The sequence below is a fragment of the Vigna angularis genome, chromosome 10 (genome assembly GCF_016808095.1).
Source record: "Vigna angularis cultivar LongXiaoDou No.4 chromosome 10, ASM1680809v1, whole genome shotgun sequence".
Taxonomy (NCBI): domain Eukaryota; kingdom Viridiplantae; phylum Streptophyta; class Magnoliopsida; order Fabales; family Fabaceae; genus Vigna; species Vigna angularis.
In genome coordinates, this window is record NC_068979.1 from 18,495,840 (window position 1) to 18,516,874 (window position 21,035).

The 21,035-nt window shown below is 31.7% G+C and overlaps 1 protein-coding gene across 1 annotated transcript; it reads right to left on the reverse strand.

The window, feature by feature from the left end:
- Positions 1 to 4,609: 4,609 nt before the first annotated feature.
- Positions 4,610 to 5,604, reverse strand: LOC108323136 (uncharacterized). The gene is made up of 3 exons (XM_017555499.1): positions 5,515 to 5,604; positions 5,098 to 5,473; positions 4,610 to 4,902 (listed from the first exon to the last, which is right to left on the reverse strand). The coding sequence occupies exons 1-3, from the start codon at positions 5,602 to 5,604 to the stop codon at positions 4,610 to 4,612; spliced, it is 759 nt and encodes a 252-aa protein (XP_017410988.1).
- Between the last annotated feature and the right edge of the window lie 15,431 nt (positions 5,605 to 21,035).

The window sequence follows — 21,035 nt, forward strand, 5'->3', positions numbered from 1 at the left end:
TTCTAGGTTCTTACAAATTGAACAAAGGAATGTTAGAATTATGTTGACGTGGATGCTAATTTTATTTTTTAAATGATGTGACAAATTGTTAGATAATTTTAGCTGAGTCTAACGTGGATTTTTGTTTTCTTAAAATTAAAAAAAATTAAGAAAAGTTAATTGAACTGAATTGTTTTTGAAAATTAGGGTTTTCACTAGCCATCATACTCCTCCCTCGATCCTTTTGTGCACTAGCCACCATTAACACCATTCAACCACCATCTTCATCACTCTCACAACCATAACTACATTGTTTCTGAAAATTAGGGATTTTGTTCGAGAGTTTAGGGTTCACTAAACGTCCATCAATGGTGAAAGAGGAAGTTGATGGTCGTCGCACCTCAACTGTGAGCCGTCGTGAGGACATCACCATTGTGTCTCAACTTACACGCGCCACCACAACCACCAACCATGGCCACCATGCGCAAACCACAAAGATGCGAGAGACTCCTAATTGTGAAACCTAGTTCGAGAATCATCATCTTCTTCGTTCATCACCATATTTCCACCATGAATCCAAATCACGAGTCATCCAAAGTCAGCAACCATGGTGAACCAAAGTTTCATGCATCCTCTATTGACACATCAACACTAGCACCTTCACAAAACCTAAATCACATCCCAATTCAATCGTGCAACCTCCGTGGCCGCCGCGACAAAGATAGCGATCCAACCTGCAAAGAGAAATCAGACTCACAAAACCAGAAACAGCAACAACCCATTCGAACAACGTCGTTCAATCTCCTTCGTGAGGGGATCCTTCGAACCTCCATCTACCGCGAGAGAGCCATGAGTCGAAGAACCTAACATCTTCGTCCCAAATCTCTTCAAACATCAACCCTACGGAGGAACCCTAATTTGAAGAAGAACCCAATCTTCCCCAATTTTTTTCACAAATCTTAATTCGAACAAAGGTTCTTTGTGTAATTAAAATTTCCTCAATTTTTTAATTAAAAAATATGAATTTATATGTCACAATCACCTTATTACCATATAAACTATGTCATATCTTTAACAAAAAAAAATCACCATGTCACGTACACCCAACTCAAAAGACGTTAGTCCAATTTAGCGGCAGACTCCATTTGTTTCAATTTTTAAAAATTAAGAACCCAAATGAAAAAATTAGTAAGTAGGGATCCTATTTGAGAGTCTCGCAAAAAGTAGGACCTATTGAATCATTAAACCTATTTTTAAATTACCCTTAAATAGTTAATGTATATAAAATGAATAGCTATATAATTTTTTCTTTTTAAAACAAAAATCTTTACTTCTTCCATCTTTATGAAAAAATTACAATTAAGGATACTTTAGTAAAAAAAATTAATTCAAAATCTTGCAAAAAGCATAAAGAAATTTAAAACAATGAGTAATTATTTAGGGATAAATAGCCTTCACATAAATGAATTTATCATTTTTGTAAGAACCTAGAAAATAGAGTGTTATAGAGCAGATAGGTGTATTAAAATAATGAGACATATTATTTTAAAGTAAAATAATATGTCTCATTATTTTAATACACCTATATGCTCTATAACACTCTATTTTCCAGGTCCTTACATTCTCCCCAACAACAAAAATTTTCGCCCTCGAAAATTAAACTTACCAGAGAACAGGTGAGGATAGGATTCTCTCATAACTCCCTCTAACTCCCAAGTGGAATCACCTGTTCTACTATCCTAGACAACTTTGACTAGACTGATGGTCTTTCCTCTAAGTTGCTTGGTCTGGCTCTCCACAATCCTGAAGGGATGCACTTCCACAGACAGATCTTCTCTGACTTGCACGTTTTCAGCTTCTAACACGTGGGAAGGATCAGGCACAAACTTCCTAAGTTGTGATATGTGAAACACTGAATGAAGATTCGCTAGTTGAGGTGGCATGGCTATCTTATACGCCACTGGCCCTACACGCCTCAGGATCTGATAAGGACCCAATGAACCTAGGAGATAACTTCCTTGCACGAATGACTCTTCCTATACCAGTAGGAGGAGGCACTCTGAGGAATACATGATCCCCAACAGCAAATTCCGATGGTCTCTGTCTCTGATCAGCATAGGACTTTTGTCTACTCTAAGACGCCCGCATCCATTCCTGAATCAACTTCACCTTATCGGTTGTTTGCTGAATCAACTCCGGCCCAATCAATATTGATTCTCCATCCTAAAACCAACAAAGAGGTGTTCTACATCTTCTCCCATACAATGCCTCAAACGGTGCCATACCAATGTTGGCCTGATAATTATTGTTGTAGGTGAACTCCATCAACGACAACACCTCATCCCAGACTCCCAAATGATCCAAGACACACGTCCTCAACAAATCCTCAAGTGACTAGATCGTCCTCTCTGACTGGCCATCAGTCTGTGGATGATAAGCTGAACTCATCTGAAGTCTGCTGCCCAACTCACTCTGAAGAGTCTGCCAAAAACGAGAGGTAAACCTTAGATCTCTATCTGATACTATGCTGGAAAGCACTCCATGCAGTCTCACCACTTCTCTGATATACAACTGAGCAACTTAGCCATAGACATTCTCAAATTGATTGCCAGGAAATGAGCGTTCTTGGTCAACTTGTCTACAATCACCCAGATAGCATCATGACCTTTTACCGTTCGTGGCAAATGGGTAACAAATTCCATAGCTATGCTATCCCATTTCCACTCAGGAATCTTCAACTGCTGCAACAAATCCCCAGATCGTTGATGCTCCACTTTAACCTTCTGACAGGTCAAACAAGAAGCCACAAACCGTGCAACGTCACCCTTCATTCCAGACCACCAGAAAGAGTCCTTGAGGTCTTGATACATTTTAGTCATGCCAGGATGCATGCTAAAATGACTTTGGTGACCCTCCTCAAGTATCAATCTCCTTAGGTCATAATCCTTAGGAACACAAACCCGGCCTCTAAATCGTAGAATACCATCAGTCCCCATAATGAAGTCTTTACCCTGCTCGGTACCAATCAACCCTTCTCATCTCTAAAGCTCGGCGTCTGACAACTGTTTATCTCTGATTCGATCCAACAACCCACTAGATACCACAAGACTGCTGCATCTGATAAAATCTGACTCTAACTCCACCTGCAATCTCAAGTCCCTGAAACTCTCCACCAACTCCAATTCTTTACCCATCAAAGCTGATACATGAACCGTCTTCCTACTCAACGCATCAGCAACCACATTTGCTTTCCCCAGATGGTAGAGAAGATCAAACTCAAAATCTTTCAAAAACTTCATCCATCTCCTCTGCCTCATGTTCAGCTCCTTCTTATCAAAGAGATACTTCAAACTCTTATGATCACTGAAAACCTCAAACTGTGCACCATACAAATAGTACCTCCAGATCTTCAAGGCAAACACAACTGCTGCCAACTCCAAGTCATGAGTGGGATAATTCTTCTCATGAACCTTAAGTTACCTTGAAGCATAGGCAACCACCTTCCTCTCTTGCATCAACACACAACCCAGTCCTTGATAAGAAGCATCACAGAAAACCTCAAAAGGTTTACCTGTGTCAGGGATTACCAAAATCGGAGCACTGGTCAACCTCTGCTTTAACTCTTGAAAACTAGACTCATACAGGTCCGTCCAAGCAAAAGGTTGATCTTTCCTCGCTAACTGAGTCAATGTCGCTACCATTCTAGAAAAACCTTCTATGAAATGACGATAGTAGCCCGCTAAACCAACAAAACTCCTGATCTCAGTGGCAGACTTTGGTCTATCCCACTAAAGCACTGCTTGAACCTTAGCTGGATCCACAGCAATTCCACCCGCTGAGATAACATGCCCCAGAAATTGCACCTCTTCTAACCAGAACTAACACTTAGACAGTTTAGCGTATAACTTCTTCTTTCTCAAAATCCCAAGCACTGTCCTAAGGTGATGATCATGCTCCTCCCGAGTCTTAGAATAAATAAGTATGTCATCTATAAAGACAACAACAAACTTATCTAAGAACAGCCTGAAGATTTTGTTCATATAGTCCATGAATATGGCTGGAGCATTAGTCACACCAAAAGGCATAACTACATACTCGTAGTGACCATATCTAGACCTAAAGGCGGTCTTCTGCACATCACCTGCCTTGACCAGAATCTGATGATAACTTGACCTTAGGTCTATCTTGGAGAAAACAATAGCTCCATGTAGCTGATCCATCAAGTCATCAATCCTGGGCAACGAGTACTTGTTCTTGATGGTAACTTGTTCAACTACCTGTAATCAATACACAACCTGGAGCTATCATCCTTCTTCTTCACAAGCAACACAGGCGCACCCCACGGAGAAACACTCGGTCTTATGAACTGTTTCTCAAGCAAATCTTCAATTTGCTTCTTCAGCTCAGCTAACTCAGTTGGAGCCATTCTATACGGCGATATTGATATTGGTCCTGCTCCAGGCACCAAATCAATAGAGAACTCGACTTCCCTCTAAGGAGGCAACCCCGACACTTCCTCAGGAAACACATCCAAGAAATCACTCACAACTGAGTGATCTAAACCATGCCCACTCTGCTCAACCGCCAGATGCGACAACACAAGAAAGCAATAAGCTCCTTCCACCAACTCTTACTTCAGTTGTCCCGAAGACAACAACACTGCCACTTCTTCTTCAGGAAATACTAACTTCTTCTCACCACAGTCTATGAGAATGCGATTAGCAGATATCCAATCCATCCCCAAGATCACATCTAAACCTTGCAAAGGTAAACAAATGAGGTTTACCTTGAACCGACTCCCTTCTACAACCACAGAACATCTAGCACACAAAGTAGATGTCTTGACCAACCCCGAAGTGGGAGTAGCTACAGCCAAATCATATTGTAACTCTCTCACAACTAATCCCAAATCAGCAACACAATCTTCAGACACAAAGGAGTGTGTCACTCCAGAATCAAATAACACACAGCACTCTCTACCATTCAACACACAACGCCCAACAATAAGAGTACCTGAGCTGGTTGCCTTTGACCCCGATAAAGCATACACCTTGCCTGAAGCCTACGATCTGGCACCGTCCCTCAGATGAGCTCTCCTAGCCTTATGAGTCTGCTGACCTGTCCTCCTGACAATAGGACAATCCTTGGCATAATGCCCATCAACACGGCATATATTACACCTCTTGAAACCCTCCATCTGAGGACAGACTGACTGAAGATGGGGACCTCCACAAGAATAGCATCTCACTCCCACAGAATTGCTGGAAGGTCTAGACGACACAAAAGCCTGAGAAGAAGACCCTATAGGCACATGAGAAGGAGACCTAGAATAGGGAGTCCTCCTAGAACTAGAACCACCTCTGGACATCACTGGACCTCCCACTCTCAACGGCTGGCTCTTTTGGCTATCAACTTCCAACTTAGTCTTCTCTAAGACTCTTGCCATCTCCACTAAAGCAGGGAATTCCTTGATAGAATTCCTTGATAGAAAGCCCTATCAAATTTTCGACATTGCCACTCTTCACTCATAGTCACCGACATCGCACTAATCACTGATTCCATCATTCTCATCATATCAAGTGCATCAGGATTTGTGGGTGGAGGAGCAGGAGGCTTAGGTGCCATCTTCTACTTACACGGAGAGAAAGAACATCAGTCCAACTCAAAGACACAAGGATTACTACTAAACATGACTAAGAGTACACAAGCACAAGCAAGGCACACTCAAAACCTACAGGATTCCTAAGGAAAGAACTGCTCTAATATTATTAATATAACATCCCAAAATATATAGTATAAACTATATTAATGAGAAGCCACATGCATAATAAAATAATACAGTTATCCATCTAAAGTATAAAGTGATATCTTTACAATCATCCAAAAACAACTATAAATTTAAACTTTATACACATATTATAGGAGACTCAAAACTATACACAAGGTCCCTACTAACTAAGCCAACTACTCAGCAGCATCACCCCCATCCAATGCTTGCTCCAGAGACACCTCTTCTTCCGCTGCTCACATCCAAAGGATGATCATTGTAGAAGAAGAACATCAGAACATACAAAATACAAGCACACAACAGGGTAAGCTAGTTTAAACAAAGATTAATCATACATAAATTTATTTAACTTCATACAATCATATTATTCAGTCACATTACATAAACTCTTCACATATAACACCACACTGACTTTGACTGTCCGGACTTAGAATGATTGCCGAGTTATGACGGGTCGTGCACTCGTGGTGGCTTATACTGCTTTGCAAAGCCGTTGCCAATGGGTTTCACCCTACCACAGTCACGAGGTTAGTCCGTTATCACTCACCTTGGGCCATACTGGAAGCACCCAAGACTAGGACCTCCTGCTACTCCTCACGACATGGATCAATCCTCTCTACTTGAGAATGAAAGACCATTAGAGTTTCAGGATAACCCCCAAGACTAAGATCCTGCATCCATTCTAAACTTACTTGAATCTCAACTAGAGATTTCACTTTAAATCACAACATAGGGCACCACCATGTCTCCTCTCCTTGAGGATCATGGAATTACGTCCATTAATCATACTTGAACTTTACACTTTGAAATACAACATACAACAATAACCACAGATATTACATGATACAACTTTAACTTACTTCATACAACACTCAATGTTTCATTTAAAACAACTTAAGATCACAAGAGAATTGAACTAGAACTGAACCCTTCGCACAGCGCACACCTTCGCATAGCGAAACCATAAGCTTCTCGCACAGCGACCTAACTCGTCTTGCGAAATCCTTAGACAGAGACCAACTCCTCTTAACCACTCGCATAACGACTAAACTCGCTATGCGAATAAACTGTGAAATGTATCAGACCCCAAACCCCTCGCATGGCGTTCCAACTCACTATGCGAGAACCTCAGACAGAGACTTAGACTTCCTGACTACTCGCAGAGCGAGACCCACTCGCTGCTCGAATAAAATGAATAATAGTTCCAGACCCCAACCAGTTGCATAGCGATTTGATTCGCTATGCGGATTGACAAACAAAGAGCAACCCTCTCAATCCACTCGCACAACACATCCATCGCTATGCGAATGCCTTGGCAGAGAGCACCTCGCCAAGGTGACTCGCTATGCGAATCTATTCGCACAACGAGTCTGCATAATCTGCAGAACGAAATTCTGTAGAATTATGCAACTCAACCACTCCTTACCAATTCCACTCAACTTTCCCAACTCCTAACACTCCTAATTCGTTGTATATGCTTAATTAGACTTAACTAAGTGATTCTAGACCTTCCTAACCTTAACTTAAAGTGTTTATGCATCACATCCTACTCTAAAACCTAAACTTCATCAACTTAGATACCCAAATTCTAATTTACCACTTTGAACCTGATTTTAACCAATTTGATGACTCAAACAAGTCACATATGACTTATCTAAACTACCCCAGCAAACCATAACAGCATTGACCCCTAATGCTCAATTCACTACCTCACTTCCTCTAAATTACACTAAACAAGCTCAATTCACTTCACATTTTACTTGATCACCACTATAACAGATTTCTCACATGGATATATTCAATTACAGCAGCACACAACATCCAATTCAGTTCATAATCATCATTCCACAGTTTTCACAATTTAACATTCAAAGAACATACACTCACAATCTGAATTTTTAACCAAACAACACTATAACACAGAATTTATCACTCAAAGAATAAACTAATAACTGAAGTACAACCTAGCTTCCCTTACCTTAGAGATAATAGTCCAACTCATAGATTCGCTCCGACCGTACCTTGCACTGCAAGGGAACTCAACAGAAACCTACAACTCACCAATTGGTGATAAAGAACAACTCTTAGAGCTTGAATTTAACTAGAAAATGAAGGAGGAAACTGCTAACCACATGCAAAGCGAAAACGATGCATGTTCACAGTCCATAGAAAACGTATAACGGTGGAAACCACTTACCAGTTGAAGAACACGAAATTGATCAGTCCAAAACGAAGCCCTCAACGCTAGGATCGCCTAGGCACCTCCTGGTCGTCGAACAGAAAACTCAGCAGAGAGAGATTGTAGAGAGAAGTCAGAGAACTCTGAGGAATAGAGTTCTAGAGAGATGAAGTGTTCTTAGAATAATGAGAAGTGTTTATAACATTCTATTTATATTATAAGATTATTTTAAAGTAAAATAATTTGTCTCATTATTTTAATACACCTATGTGACACTTGGGCACTGACAAGGGCGGGGAGTGATCGCCGGTGCAAAAGGCACGAAGTGCAAGAGGCACAAACAAAGAGCGGCTCCTAGCAGGCTTCTAGTGGGAGGGATACATGGAAGAATTGAACATACACCGAAACGAGAGGGATCTAGAGACTGTATAGGTATGGGACAATATAGTTGAAGGATAGCTTAAAGGAATTGATTTGGCTATTCATATCACCAAAATGAATTTGTTTTCGGTAGCCTAACCCATAAGAACTCCATGGTTAAGCGTGTTTAGCCTGGAGTAATTTAGGGATAGGTGACCTTTTGGAAAGTTTTCTCGGAAAGTGTACTAGTGAAAAGCCTCGTTTTGATGTATATACATATTTTTTTATGATTTATAAAACCTTAAAATAAAAAAAATAACGGCTAAATTTAAAAAAAAAACTTAAAAAGTAAAATTGATAAAAAAGAATATTTATTTAAAAAATAAAATTAAAAAAGGAATGTGACACCAAAATGAGAAATTCCCTTTATATAGGTAATAATCATAAAATTAAAATAATTTTTATAAAAATGTAGTTTTTACTTATTTTATTTTGTAAGTAACTTTATTTGTAGTAATCATAAAGTAAGATAATTTTAAAACATTATTACTTAAAAGTTAAATTAATAAAATAAGTATTTTAATTTAAAAAAATAATTTAATGAATAAAATCGGAAAACAAATGTGAATAAATAAACGAAATCTCATATAAAGTATAAATATATATATATATATATATATATATATATATATATATATATATATATATATATATATATATATATATATATATATATATATATATATATATATATAATATTTATGTAGTTATTCGATTCTAAAATTCATGATCTTTTCAATTTTCTATTTTCTAAGAACTCTTTCTAGTAGCTTCATAAAATTTTCTTTTTCAATTTGAAATTGTATGTTAATAATTGATGTGAATTTTAACTATCTTTCAAGTATATGATAATGCTATATTTTATTTAAAACTTTAAAACAATATATTTATGATTTTTTTTATTTTGTTCATTTTTCATATTTTTATTGATTTTTATTTAATGTAATATTGTAAATGTATCGAGACCGAGTATTTTATTATAAAATAATCTTATAATATAAATATAATTTATTAAAACCCGTATGATTATCTAAAATATTATTTATCTCTCAAAACTATTTTCTCTTCCCTTCCTTTCACTTCTCTCTAACCTTTCTCACTCTTGGATCATTTGTTCGACGATTAGGAGGTGTCTAGGCGATCCTGGCGTCAAGGGCTACCTTTCTAACCGATCAATTTCTTTATTAGAGTCAGTAAGTTTTTTTCCCCTTTTCTTAGTGATTTCTTGACTCTTGATCATGCAATGGATTCTTCCGTATGTGTCAAGTAGTATTTCCTTTCAATTCTTGACTCGATTTAAGTTCTAAAGTTTGTCTCTAATCACCAATCGGTGATTTGTAGGTTTTTCTAGAGTTCCTTGCGGTGTAAGTCACGGTCGGGTTTATAGAGTTATGCTGATTTTATTGAGGTAAGGGAAGCTAGAAAATTCTTTAATTTTAGTAATTATTGGTGTATGGTTGTTGATGGACATGATTCTTGAATTGTGTGACCTCAAGTAATCTTTTAGAGTAGATGGATGTGGTGTAATGTGATTGTTTTGAGTGAAAATTGATGAACTGTTATTATGAAATGTATGGAATGATGTTTGAACTATATTTGGATGTGTAAAATGTTAGAAATTTGTGTGAGCATGGGTTGGTTATGAGTATATGTAAATTGTCTTGGTTTAGAGCTAGTCTAGAGGAAGTGAGGTAGTGAAAACTTGATTTAGGGGTTAGGTTGTAAGTATGAATATAGGAAGCTTAGTCTTGGAGTTCATCTTGACATTTTAATGGTCACCTATTCTCAAGTAGAAAGGGCTGAGGCATGTCATGGGAATAGTAGGAGGTCCTAGCCTAAGGGCTTTACCTTAGCCTAAGGTGAGTGATAACAGACTAACCTTGTGTGGTAGCTTGGGGTGGGCCGACTGTTTCACCACAACAAGTGCACGAACTGCCATAGCTACATATTCATACTAATCCGGATGGTCAAGTCAAGGGGTCATACATAAAGTTTATTTTTATTTCATATGTTGTGTGTGGATTTTTACATAAATGTTTAATATGTATTCATATATCATTATTTGTTTTCTTCTAGCCTATCCTTCTATTTGTGTTTTGTTGTATGTTTGTTTTGTTTTCTCTCTTCGCTATGATCTTCATGTGGGTGTGAACAGAGGGAGATGAGGTGTCTCTAGAGCAGGTTCTTGATGGAGGCAATGTTGTAGTGTAGTTTCTACATATCATAATTTGTAAATAGTTTTGGTTTAGGATGTTTGTATATAAAGTCTAAAGTTCATAGTTATTTTGGATGACTGTAAGTATTTACTATATATGTTAGTTAATAATTGTTCTACCATATCATATATGTGATGACTCTTTTATATAGTATTATACTATATTTTTGGGATGTTATAAAATTTATATTAAATTCATGTCAATCACATTAAATTCAATATGAGATCATCTTAATTGATCTAATGTAGAATCAATCCAATTCAGTTTAATATAATCCTAAATAAATATAAACTTAAAATATTGACAGAACAACTTGACTTTACTCAATTTAAGTTTAGATTAACTTAACTCGACTTAGGATTGGACTTACTTGGTTTACTTGGATTTGTTTTCTTTAGGATATGCTCGACCTTGTCTTGATTGGATGAGCTCAAACTTTGTCTTAATTGGGTAATGGCAACCCTGGTCTTAATGGGGACAAAGATCAAGTGGGATCTAAGTTCAAACCAAATGAATTTGGATTCGTTCGATTCAAGTGAATGTAGAATTATCCAAATTAACTCAATGTGAATCCAAATTAAATTAACTTACTTGAATCTAGCTTTATTTAAATATAGATTGATTAACTCTACTTGATTCCAAGTTAACTTTATTCAACATAGACTCAAATTGACTTATTTGACTTTGATCTAAATAAATTTGTTTTGATCTTACATGAACTTAACATGATTCTACCTACTCGAGTTTGATCTCACCTAATATTTTATAATTTAAAATGACATAATTACGTCTTAATTTTAGATTTTCAAAATCTAAAAACTATACTCAATCTACGTAGAATCCAAATCTAATTAAATAAATTAAATTCAAAATTTAAAAATATAAATTTGTTTTAAATTAATTTATAATTATGAATTAGATTTAATAATTTATTTTGTTTTTCTCGCACTAGAAAGTATATACAAGTGTTTCGTGTGATAGATTGAATAAAAGGAAATGCAAATATTTTTTATTTTTTAGTGATTCCAAAATTGTACACTTCAACCACCATGTGTTTCACTGTATGTTGGAAGTTTCTAGGTTTTAAATTGGTTAGAGATTTGGATTTTGATTAGGGATTTAAAAAGTCTGGATTTTGATTAGGGATTCCAAAATTGTACACTTCAACCACCGGTAAGGTAACACCTTTTGAATTTCATCCTTTTGTAATCACTGTTTTTCATTCACTCCTTTTCTTTACCAATTATTCCTACTGAAATTGTAGTATCATTGCTAGTTCAAAATGTGGAATACATTCATTGAAATTGTATCAAATTTTCCATAGGCTGTGTAAAAGTTTTGAACTCTTTGCCAGCTTAGTTATTCACTTTTGCAATTACATAGAACTTATCATTGTTTATAATAAATGGAATTTGGAGAATAATTATACCTCATTACTTGACATAATCTATAACTACTTTTGGGTATTCTATTTTGTTTTTCCAATTTTATCTTTTTAATTATTATTTTGTTAATTTAAATAATTATTCATAATAAAACATTATTTTTCAGTCTTATCATTTTAGTAACTTTTATTTTAATTAAAATAATGATTCATTATGAAAAAATTATTTATTTTTTTATCATTTTAATAACTATCTCTTAAAATTTAAATAATTACTCTTAATATTACTTATAATATTTTTTTATTTCAATAATTATATTTTATTAGCTATATATCTACAATTATATATACTTTTTTAATTTTATTATTTTAATTTTATCATTTTAATTACTATTTTAAAAATATATATAATTTATAGATATTTAAAAAATACATACACATACGTTATCGCAGCTTGTATTTATTCAATGACGATTATAAATTATTTTTAGAAAAATAATTATGTTTAGCGTAACTCAAAAAAATATAGGCAAAAATTCATAAAAATCATATATATAGTTTACCTTCAGATTTTAGCTTCTAATTAATTTATGTTAACGGGTAAGTAAAATTTAAGGCTAACTGTAAAATATATTCTTTTAAGAATATATTTACTTTAAAATTGTAGAAAAATTAAAGTAGAAAGAATCAAAATAAAAACGTCATTTAACTCTAAGTTTTATTTTTAATTATTTTATCGTCATTTGTTTCTTTTATTTTGTTATTTTTAAAGTTAAACGTATTTTTAATTCTCAAATTTTAAGAAAAAAATGAAATTTTTTGAAACAATACAATTTGATTTTTAAATTTAAAATATATTTAATAAATAGAAAAAGTTGTTGTGTTCAGAGAAATTCAGAAGAAGAAAAGAGAGAAAGAAAAAGTTAACGTCGTTTGTTTGTATTTAACGAAAGAACGAGGTTCACGCAAAATTTACTAAATGAGTATCAATTTCACATACCTTTAAAACCATGGATTGAATTGACATTGTAAAACTACAAAATAGATTATTAAACCTAAAATTTACAACAGATACAACATGATTTATAATATATTTTATAGTGTAATTTTATTTTAAATTCGAATTTATATTTTAAATAAGCATGTATTATCTTTTCTGAGTCGTGTCTTTACTCTACTGGAATATATTAAACAAATATGCAGTTACATAATTAGACAATAATGTTCTGTTGCAAGTTAGGAACTTTTGAGAAGCAGTGGAGCACATGAAAAGGGTTACCTAAAATCCTAGCAACTGGCCCACGAATTCAAACTCTGGGACACTGTGCGCTATACTAGGGTACCAATTTTGATTTAGAAGGGACAGTGTCCTTCAAACTCATAAAGTCTGGGCAACCAGAGAATGATCTCTTAAGACTCTCGTCCCTAATCCCAACCGACAGCCAAAGAACCAACTTAAGAGACAACCAATATGCCAAATACTAATATTTCCTCCCTAATTTATACTTCATCTTTTAGTTTTCTAAAACTCTTTTAAATTATGCTTCTTTGCAGAGGAGAAAGAAAATATGAAAGTGACAATATGGATGAAAAATAAATTTGTATAGTGGACATTGGTCAATTTTTTTTTTAATGTCGATAAAAAATGTTTCGATTAATCGGTCATTAATATCAATATTTTACTTTTTTAAAAAAATTATGGGCATGGATGAATATATGTATATGAATATTTGTGATTCTTTATTTTTAATTGCTTCTACTTTATTTGATATGATTTTAAAAAATTATTTAATTATATTTTTTATTTTTTTTATTATATGAAAAATAATATATGAACTTAAATGCTAATAATATACAATTTTTAAAATTTTTAATAAATATTTAAGGGAGAGAAATTTGATATATGTTTAATGTTATAGAAGAAAACAACAACATACAAAATCAAATAAAGAATAAAATGGATGAGAATTCAGTTTGTAAAATGGATGAGAATTCAGTTTGTAAAGATGTAGAAAATGGTTTAAGAACAGTAATGATTTTCAAAATGATATTTCTTTATTTTATTCCTAAAAGTTTAATTATAAATACATTGTATTTCATTTTATATAAAAAAAATATCTCTCTATAAACTTCTTTTTAATGTTTTCTTTATCTTTTATTTAATTTTGGGAGCCTATTCTCATCTCTTTGTGATCATATGTCACTTAGTGGACTCATAATGGAAAGGTCTATATTTTTTATTTAAAATATAGTAAGTTTACTTTTTTTTATTTTTGAATTAGTTTAGTATTTTGAGGGACAAGTAGGTTTTAGAGTCACGTATATGACTCAACATAATTCAAATTGAATCTTCGATTAATCGTAATCATTTGATATGTTATCTTATGTTTGTGTAAGTAGTTAAAGTATCATATGAGAACTAGAGCTTAGGAGAAACCTTGAGTTACGAGTTTTTTCTACATTAGGTAAGGAAAGCTAGTTTAAATTTAAATATTATTGATGTGTGATGCGATTCAGCTGAGCAATTATGAAATAAGATGTTTCTTTGTGATGAAATCTTATTTAAGTTGATTGATTAAGTTGTATAAGTATGTGTTTTAAAATACTTTAGCACTTATGGTAATTTTGATTGGTTATGTGTCCTAACATTCATTTCAAGCATTGGTAGATTCATAATTTGTGTGTTTTCATCTAAAAATTGAGTGGAATGCCTAAAGAGATTAGTTAGAAGCACGACTTATCAGATTATGGTTAGTTGAGCAAGAATGCAAAATCTGCATTCTAGATAGCTCTAGACCCTTTACTTGTTGGACTACCTACAACTCGTTGGGCGAGCTCATTAAGAGCGATATTAGGCGATTTCCTTGTTGGGCGAAGTAAGGGAATGACTGGGTGAAAATAAAAATGGAAAAAATCCAAGAGTGATAAGTTATTTTTGATGCGATTAAATTAATACAATCAAACTATAGCAATCTCAATATTGCTAAGATAGTAGCCATTAAAATAGAAAGGTAAAGTCAACCCTAAATCGTCTCCCAATGGACACGAAATTAATTCTTAACAAATTAGTTCTTATAATAATTATACAAAAAAATTAGTCTGACAAAATAAATATAATAACCAAAATAAAAAAAAATAAAAGAGTAAATAATAAAATAATAATAATAGAAAGAAATCAATTGAAAAAGAGAAGAGATAAAAATAATAATAATTAAAATAGGTTGATTCTATTACTTTTTCAAAATAAGATTATTCATTGGCTATATAAGGATTGTTGTTCAATTAATTATTGTCTTAGATTTTTAAATTAATTAAAGTAAATTCGCAATTAATTTGTTGAAGTTCTAATTATTAACTAAAGTACATTCTCAATTAAAAAGCAAAACTTTCTAGATTAATCATATTAAATTTAACCAAAGTATATTCTTAATTAAATATTACTATGCTTAACCATTTGTATTCTTTTACCTCTTATACCAAGTAAAAAACTAATTAACCAAAATACATTCTTAATTAATTTTTGTTAAATTTTTTACCTTTAATTAAAAAAGTACATTTTTAATTATTGACAAAAACTCATTAAATCACATCAAAGTTTCTAGTTTTGATTAAAGTAAATTCTCAATTAAAATTAAAAAATCATTAGACTTTATAATTGATATATTATGTAGATTTAACATCATGCTACCAGAAAACAATACAAGATAATACATAATAACGCACCCACACATATGATTCAAATTATCAAAACAATCCATTACAAACCATGAATCTCAACCACAATAATGAAAACACAAAGTCGTATTATCGTCACTCTTGTAATCCTAAAACAGTTATGTCATTCTCTTGTAACCTACCATCACACAACATGTTTACCAAAATAGGGAGGTACGAGTTATCTTGTTATCTTAGTAAGGGCTTGTCTTCCCTACTCTTTAAGGACTTAAAAGTAAAAATTTTGATGCATCACACACTGAGCATTATACTCAACAAGTTGGAAACCTACGGGAAAAACATCATTTCCTTACCCATTACCTCACATAGGCGAGAAGGTGCATCACTCAAACCTCTCATTTTCCCCGGCTTACGAAATCCTTAGGCGAAAAGCAACAAAATCGAGCTTTAAAAGTTAAAAAAAAAACATAGCAACCAAACTCGTCTGCCAATATCAATTAAGAAGAACGAGACAACAAACATACTTGTATCTGAATACCAATTGAGACTAACAAAACAACACACAAACTCATCTCTCAATACCAATTGAGACGGACGAGCCACATCACACCAACCAACACAACCAATTAGTTCACAACACAACATGTCCAAACAGATCATCAACAATCATCCACACAGTTCGGCCCATCAAAAAATAAGCATGACAACACACCCAAACAACATAGTAACAATCTAGAAACACACCCGAACAACATAACATCAGTTTGGAAACACACCCAAACAATATAGCAAGAGTTCATAAACACGCCCAAACAACATAGCAATAATCTGAAAACACATAAACAACATAGCAACAATGTGACAAACCCAAACAATGTAGGAATGGATAGGCCTTATTTCCCAACCAAGAAGGGGGTGAATTGGTTTGTTTTAAAAAATATGTTATTGTTAAAACCTTTGAAAATCTTTTGCACTTTCTTAAAACATGAGCAAATAAAGATTGTAATGCAATAAAAGAGATAAGGGATAGAAAGACAAACACCAAGATTTTTATACTGGTTCGGCCTCAATGCCTACACAAGTCCCTTTCAATCAACTTGAGATTGAAAGTCACTTCACTATAAAGATTGAGTTATACAGCAAGACTTACAGAGACCCTCTCTCAATGTAATCTCCTCTCCAACTCAAAATCTAATATAGAAGAATACAACACATAAAGAACAATCCTCTTTCTGTAGAAACCCTTTGACACACCTCTCAAAGAAACCAGAACCTCACGTTCACTTCCTGGCCACCAGCTACAGGGAAACCACAATCCTAAGATTGCAAAAACAACAATATTGATCTTGGTTCGAACACCTCAGAGTGCGGATGATGATCAACCAATGAATCACACAGTAATTCCTTCAAAAGTCCTTTGAATATGCCAAACTAACGCTTCTTTATTCTTGGAGAATGAGCACACTTGCAATTTCTTTTCTCAACCCACTTTTGTCAAATATTAAAGTTCAAATGTTCAAAAGTTATCAATGTAAACCGTTATGCATTAATATATAGTTTTTCTCAAGTCTGATGCATATTAATCGATTATAATATTAATGTAATCGGTTAAGCAATTAACACTGCTATACCAGAATTACATTAAAACAAATTTAACAGATTACACATTTAATGTAATCGATTGCACACAATTATCATAAGTCAAAACAATTCAAAATATGACCATTATGTTAGTTAAGACTTATCATGAAAATAGTTTTCAGTGTGCACGAGATTTAATTGATTAAGAAAATCGTGTAATCGGTTAAGTATATCACTTAAGCAATTTTGAAAACATTTTCATTTGAAAACTCATCACAACACTCAACAACTAGGTGTAAGTAAATGCACGAGTTTTAATCGATTAAACATATAATATAATCGGTTAAAACTTGCAGTTTTTCACAGTTAAGCATTTGCTTATATCTGATGAATCTAACTGATTACATAAACACTATAATCGATTACTTCATACATATATGTTTTATGCAAATAGTTTTGTCATTCAAAACCATGAATATGCATACCAATAATATAGACTACTGTATAACCATAATAAGTATGAAACACAAGCAGTTCAAGCACAAACAAGCATATAATCACAGTTAAACATTTCAGTTGTTGTGCAAGGAACTATTAAAACATTTATGTTGTTATCATCATAAAACACACACAAGAGTTTGAGTTTAGTTTTCACATAGCTCACCTATCAACAAACAACATAACAACAATCCTAAAACACTCTTGAACAATATGGTCTCATATAAAATAACACGACAATAAATAGAACACCACAACTTCATATAAAAACACCACGATAACATGCATCACCACCACAACTTCATATGAAAATAACTCAGTAACATGCATCAACACCACAACTTTATATAATAACAACGCAACAACATACCTCTACACTACAACTTCATATAAAAATAACACGACAAGAATAATAACAATATGTAAAATACTACAATTCCACAAATATAAATGTTAAAATATTTATATAAATGTTAAAATATTTACTACAACGTTATATATATATATATATATATATATATATATATATATATATATATATACTAATTTCATATTGTAATAATTACTTTATTTTAATACCTCTACATTTTCTCTCAAGATTTAGCACAATAAAATTATAAATTTAAATATTATATTATTTTTAATATATAAAATTATACTACCAAAATTTCCTCAAAACTATAAATATTTATTATATTAATATGCATATGCATAAAGTCCACAAAACTTTTGATAACTGCTATTGTGATTTCATAGAAAAGAAATTAACATACAAATTAACAAACTAAACCAATATATACTATAATAACACCAAGATGTAACCTTTTATAAAAAACAAAACCACAAATTTTTTTTAAAACCAAAATATAATGATAAAATCCAAATTCAACTATGATGATAAAACCAATGTCACAGTTTTGATAATACACCCAAAACAATTCATTATAGTTAAAAAATCACCAAAAACTTAAACCATATTTATATATTTTATATATTGTTACTATTGCATACCAATTATGAATCCATACAAAATAATAATTTTTCATAACATAATATCAATATGCTATTGAGAGAAATTTTTACTTAAAGTGTAATATTTTAATCAAAATTTCAATTCAAAAAAGCTAAACTATGAAAAAAAAAGTAATGTAGCTTTTTTATTTTAAAGGATAAAAGTATATACATTTTTTAAAGAGAACAAATTAAATAATAAAGTGATTTTTCGACTACCTTTAGTTACAAATTGTTTATGTAAAGTAAATTTGTTAACATTTATAGTAGTTTTGCAATTGAATAATAACGTGTTTTAGAAAATTATTGTAGGAATCATATAATATAATTTACATTTATATATCATTGAAAAGAATTATAACTTCATCATCTAATCAATTCAGTTATAACCATACATTAACTTAATCATCTGTATTTGATTTTATAAATATCTTATCTTTGTATGCTATTTTTTGTTAAAATATGTGAGAGTCTATTATATTTTGTTTGAAGACAAAGTTAAAACAAATGAAAGAAAAACTAAATGATTTTATATATTTTATTGCATCCAAGAATATATATATATATATATATATATATATATATATATATATATATAGAGAGAGAGAGAGAGAGAGAGAGAGAGAGAGAGAGAGAGAGAGACATTATAATTGTTTATTTATTTAGAAAAGAAAAATAGTTAAAAGTTTAATTATATATTACAAGAATTGTTTTTTAAATTTATTTATTGATTTTTATGTTATTTTAGTGTTACTTTTTAATAATGAAATTTTATTATTATTTTTTAAATTTATGATATATATTATTACATATTTTTATATCTTAATTAGGTTGACACTTTAAATTATAATATCATTTATCACTATGAAATGTTAAAAAAAAAATACAAAAACATATTTCTAACAAAAAGAAGTTAACTTTAAGCACTCTTACTATAAAAAAAATTAAATAATTAATTAATTTTAGAAAAAAAATCGATCCCCATAATAACCAATTTATATATCAATTTATAAATTATAAATTATTAGTATCTAAAATAGTTTCCATTATGGATAAAAAATTATAATTTGTTAATTACTAAGATTTTAGCTACTAAAACAATTAATGTTTAAATTGTGTACTAATTAATTAAAGACTATTAGTATCTAAATTTGTTAGTACAGTGATTAATTATTTTTTGTCTTTATAGTTAATTACTATTTAGGTATTTTCATGTAGTTGTTATTGTGACATTTTCATGTAGTGTGTAAATTTAATCATAGAAAGTTAATAATACTTATTATAAAAGAAATTCAAACTAATAATAAAAAGACATATATTTAAAGTTTTTCTTATTCTCAATACTTAAATCAATTAGTTTATTAGTCCAATGATTTCTTATAAAAAATATAAGAAATCTTAAATTTTTTTTTCTTAAAATCTTCTAACATTTTCGCTAATTTTTCTCTAAAAGTCCAAGAAACCACGAGTGAAAAAAAAAATCAAACCGTTTCATTAGTTTAGTGTCAATATTCTTGTAAAATATATGTTTAGGACATATCCTTCCCCATTGCATGATGATATAAAAGAAAATAACTGTGGCAGAGCCTATGCTTTTGTAACAAGTGTTGCTTTGTAAATGGTGGTTCGAAACGCTGAACTGTCACCATAAAGACACTGCGTAGCCAATACTATTAATATCTTTGGTATATATAATATATAATATATAATATATAATATATAATATATAATATATAAACTATGATTCTTTAATGTTTCTGCTCTGCAAGTTGTCCCCATACCGACCAGGCTCGTCATAAAAAACAAGCCATGTTTTGAATTTTTACCTTGAATATGTTACCATGTTTATCCTGCTCAGTTTATTATAAGTTTTTGTATATTATAAAACACAATTTAAATAACATTCGTACATTGTAAAAATAATAATAATAAACATTTTTACATTTGATACATAATACAAAAATAAAATAATTATAAAAAAATAATTTTTTGTATTTTTTAATAAAAAATTAATATTAAATAAATATAAAAAATTTGAATATGTCGAAATATTATTTCTGGTCACATAATCCAAATAGTTTTAAGAACGTTTCCAATTAACATTGATTTGTTGGGAGAAACTTTCAGTCACATCTATTTACACAAAACATGACTTATTTCTGGAAGTGGATTTGCTAATCTCGATAATATCCTGGTTCAAGACGCCAGATATTTCGTAAAATAATAAAAAAATATTTTTTTCTGTTGATGTTTGACCTATTTCAGGGTGGTTAAATTTTGAAGACAAAATTAAAGACTTATCAA

Bases quoted from the DNA above. Each gene is read 5' to 3' on its own strand.
- LOC108323136 (XM_017555499.1), bottom strand. From the start codon at position 5,604: ATGGCACCTAAGCCTCCTGCTCCTCCACCCACAAATCCTGATGCACTT. The intron at 5,474-5,514 runs GTGACTATGAGT...AAAATTTGATAG, and splicing joins CAGTGATTAGTGCGATGTCG to GGCTTTCTATCAAGGAATTC. The intron at 4,903-5,097 runs GTCAGCAGACTC...TTGTGTCTGAAG, and splicing joins TCCTATTGTCAGGAGGACAG to ATTGTGTTGCTGATTTGGGA.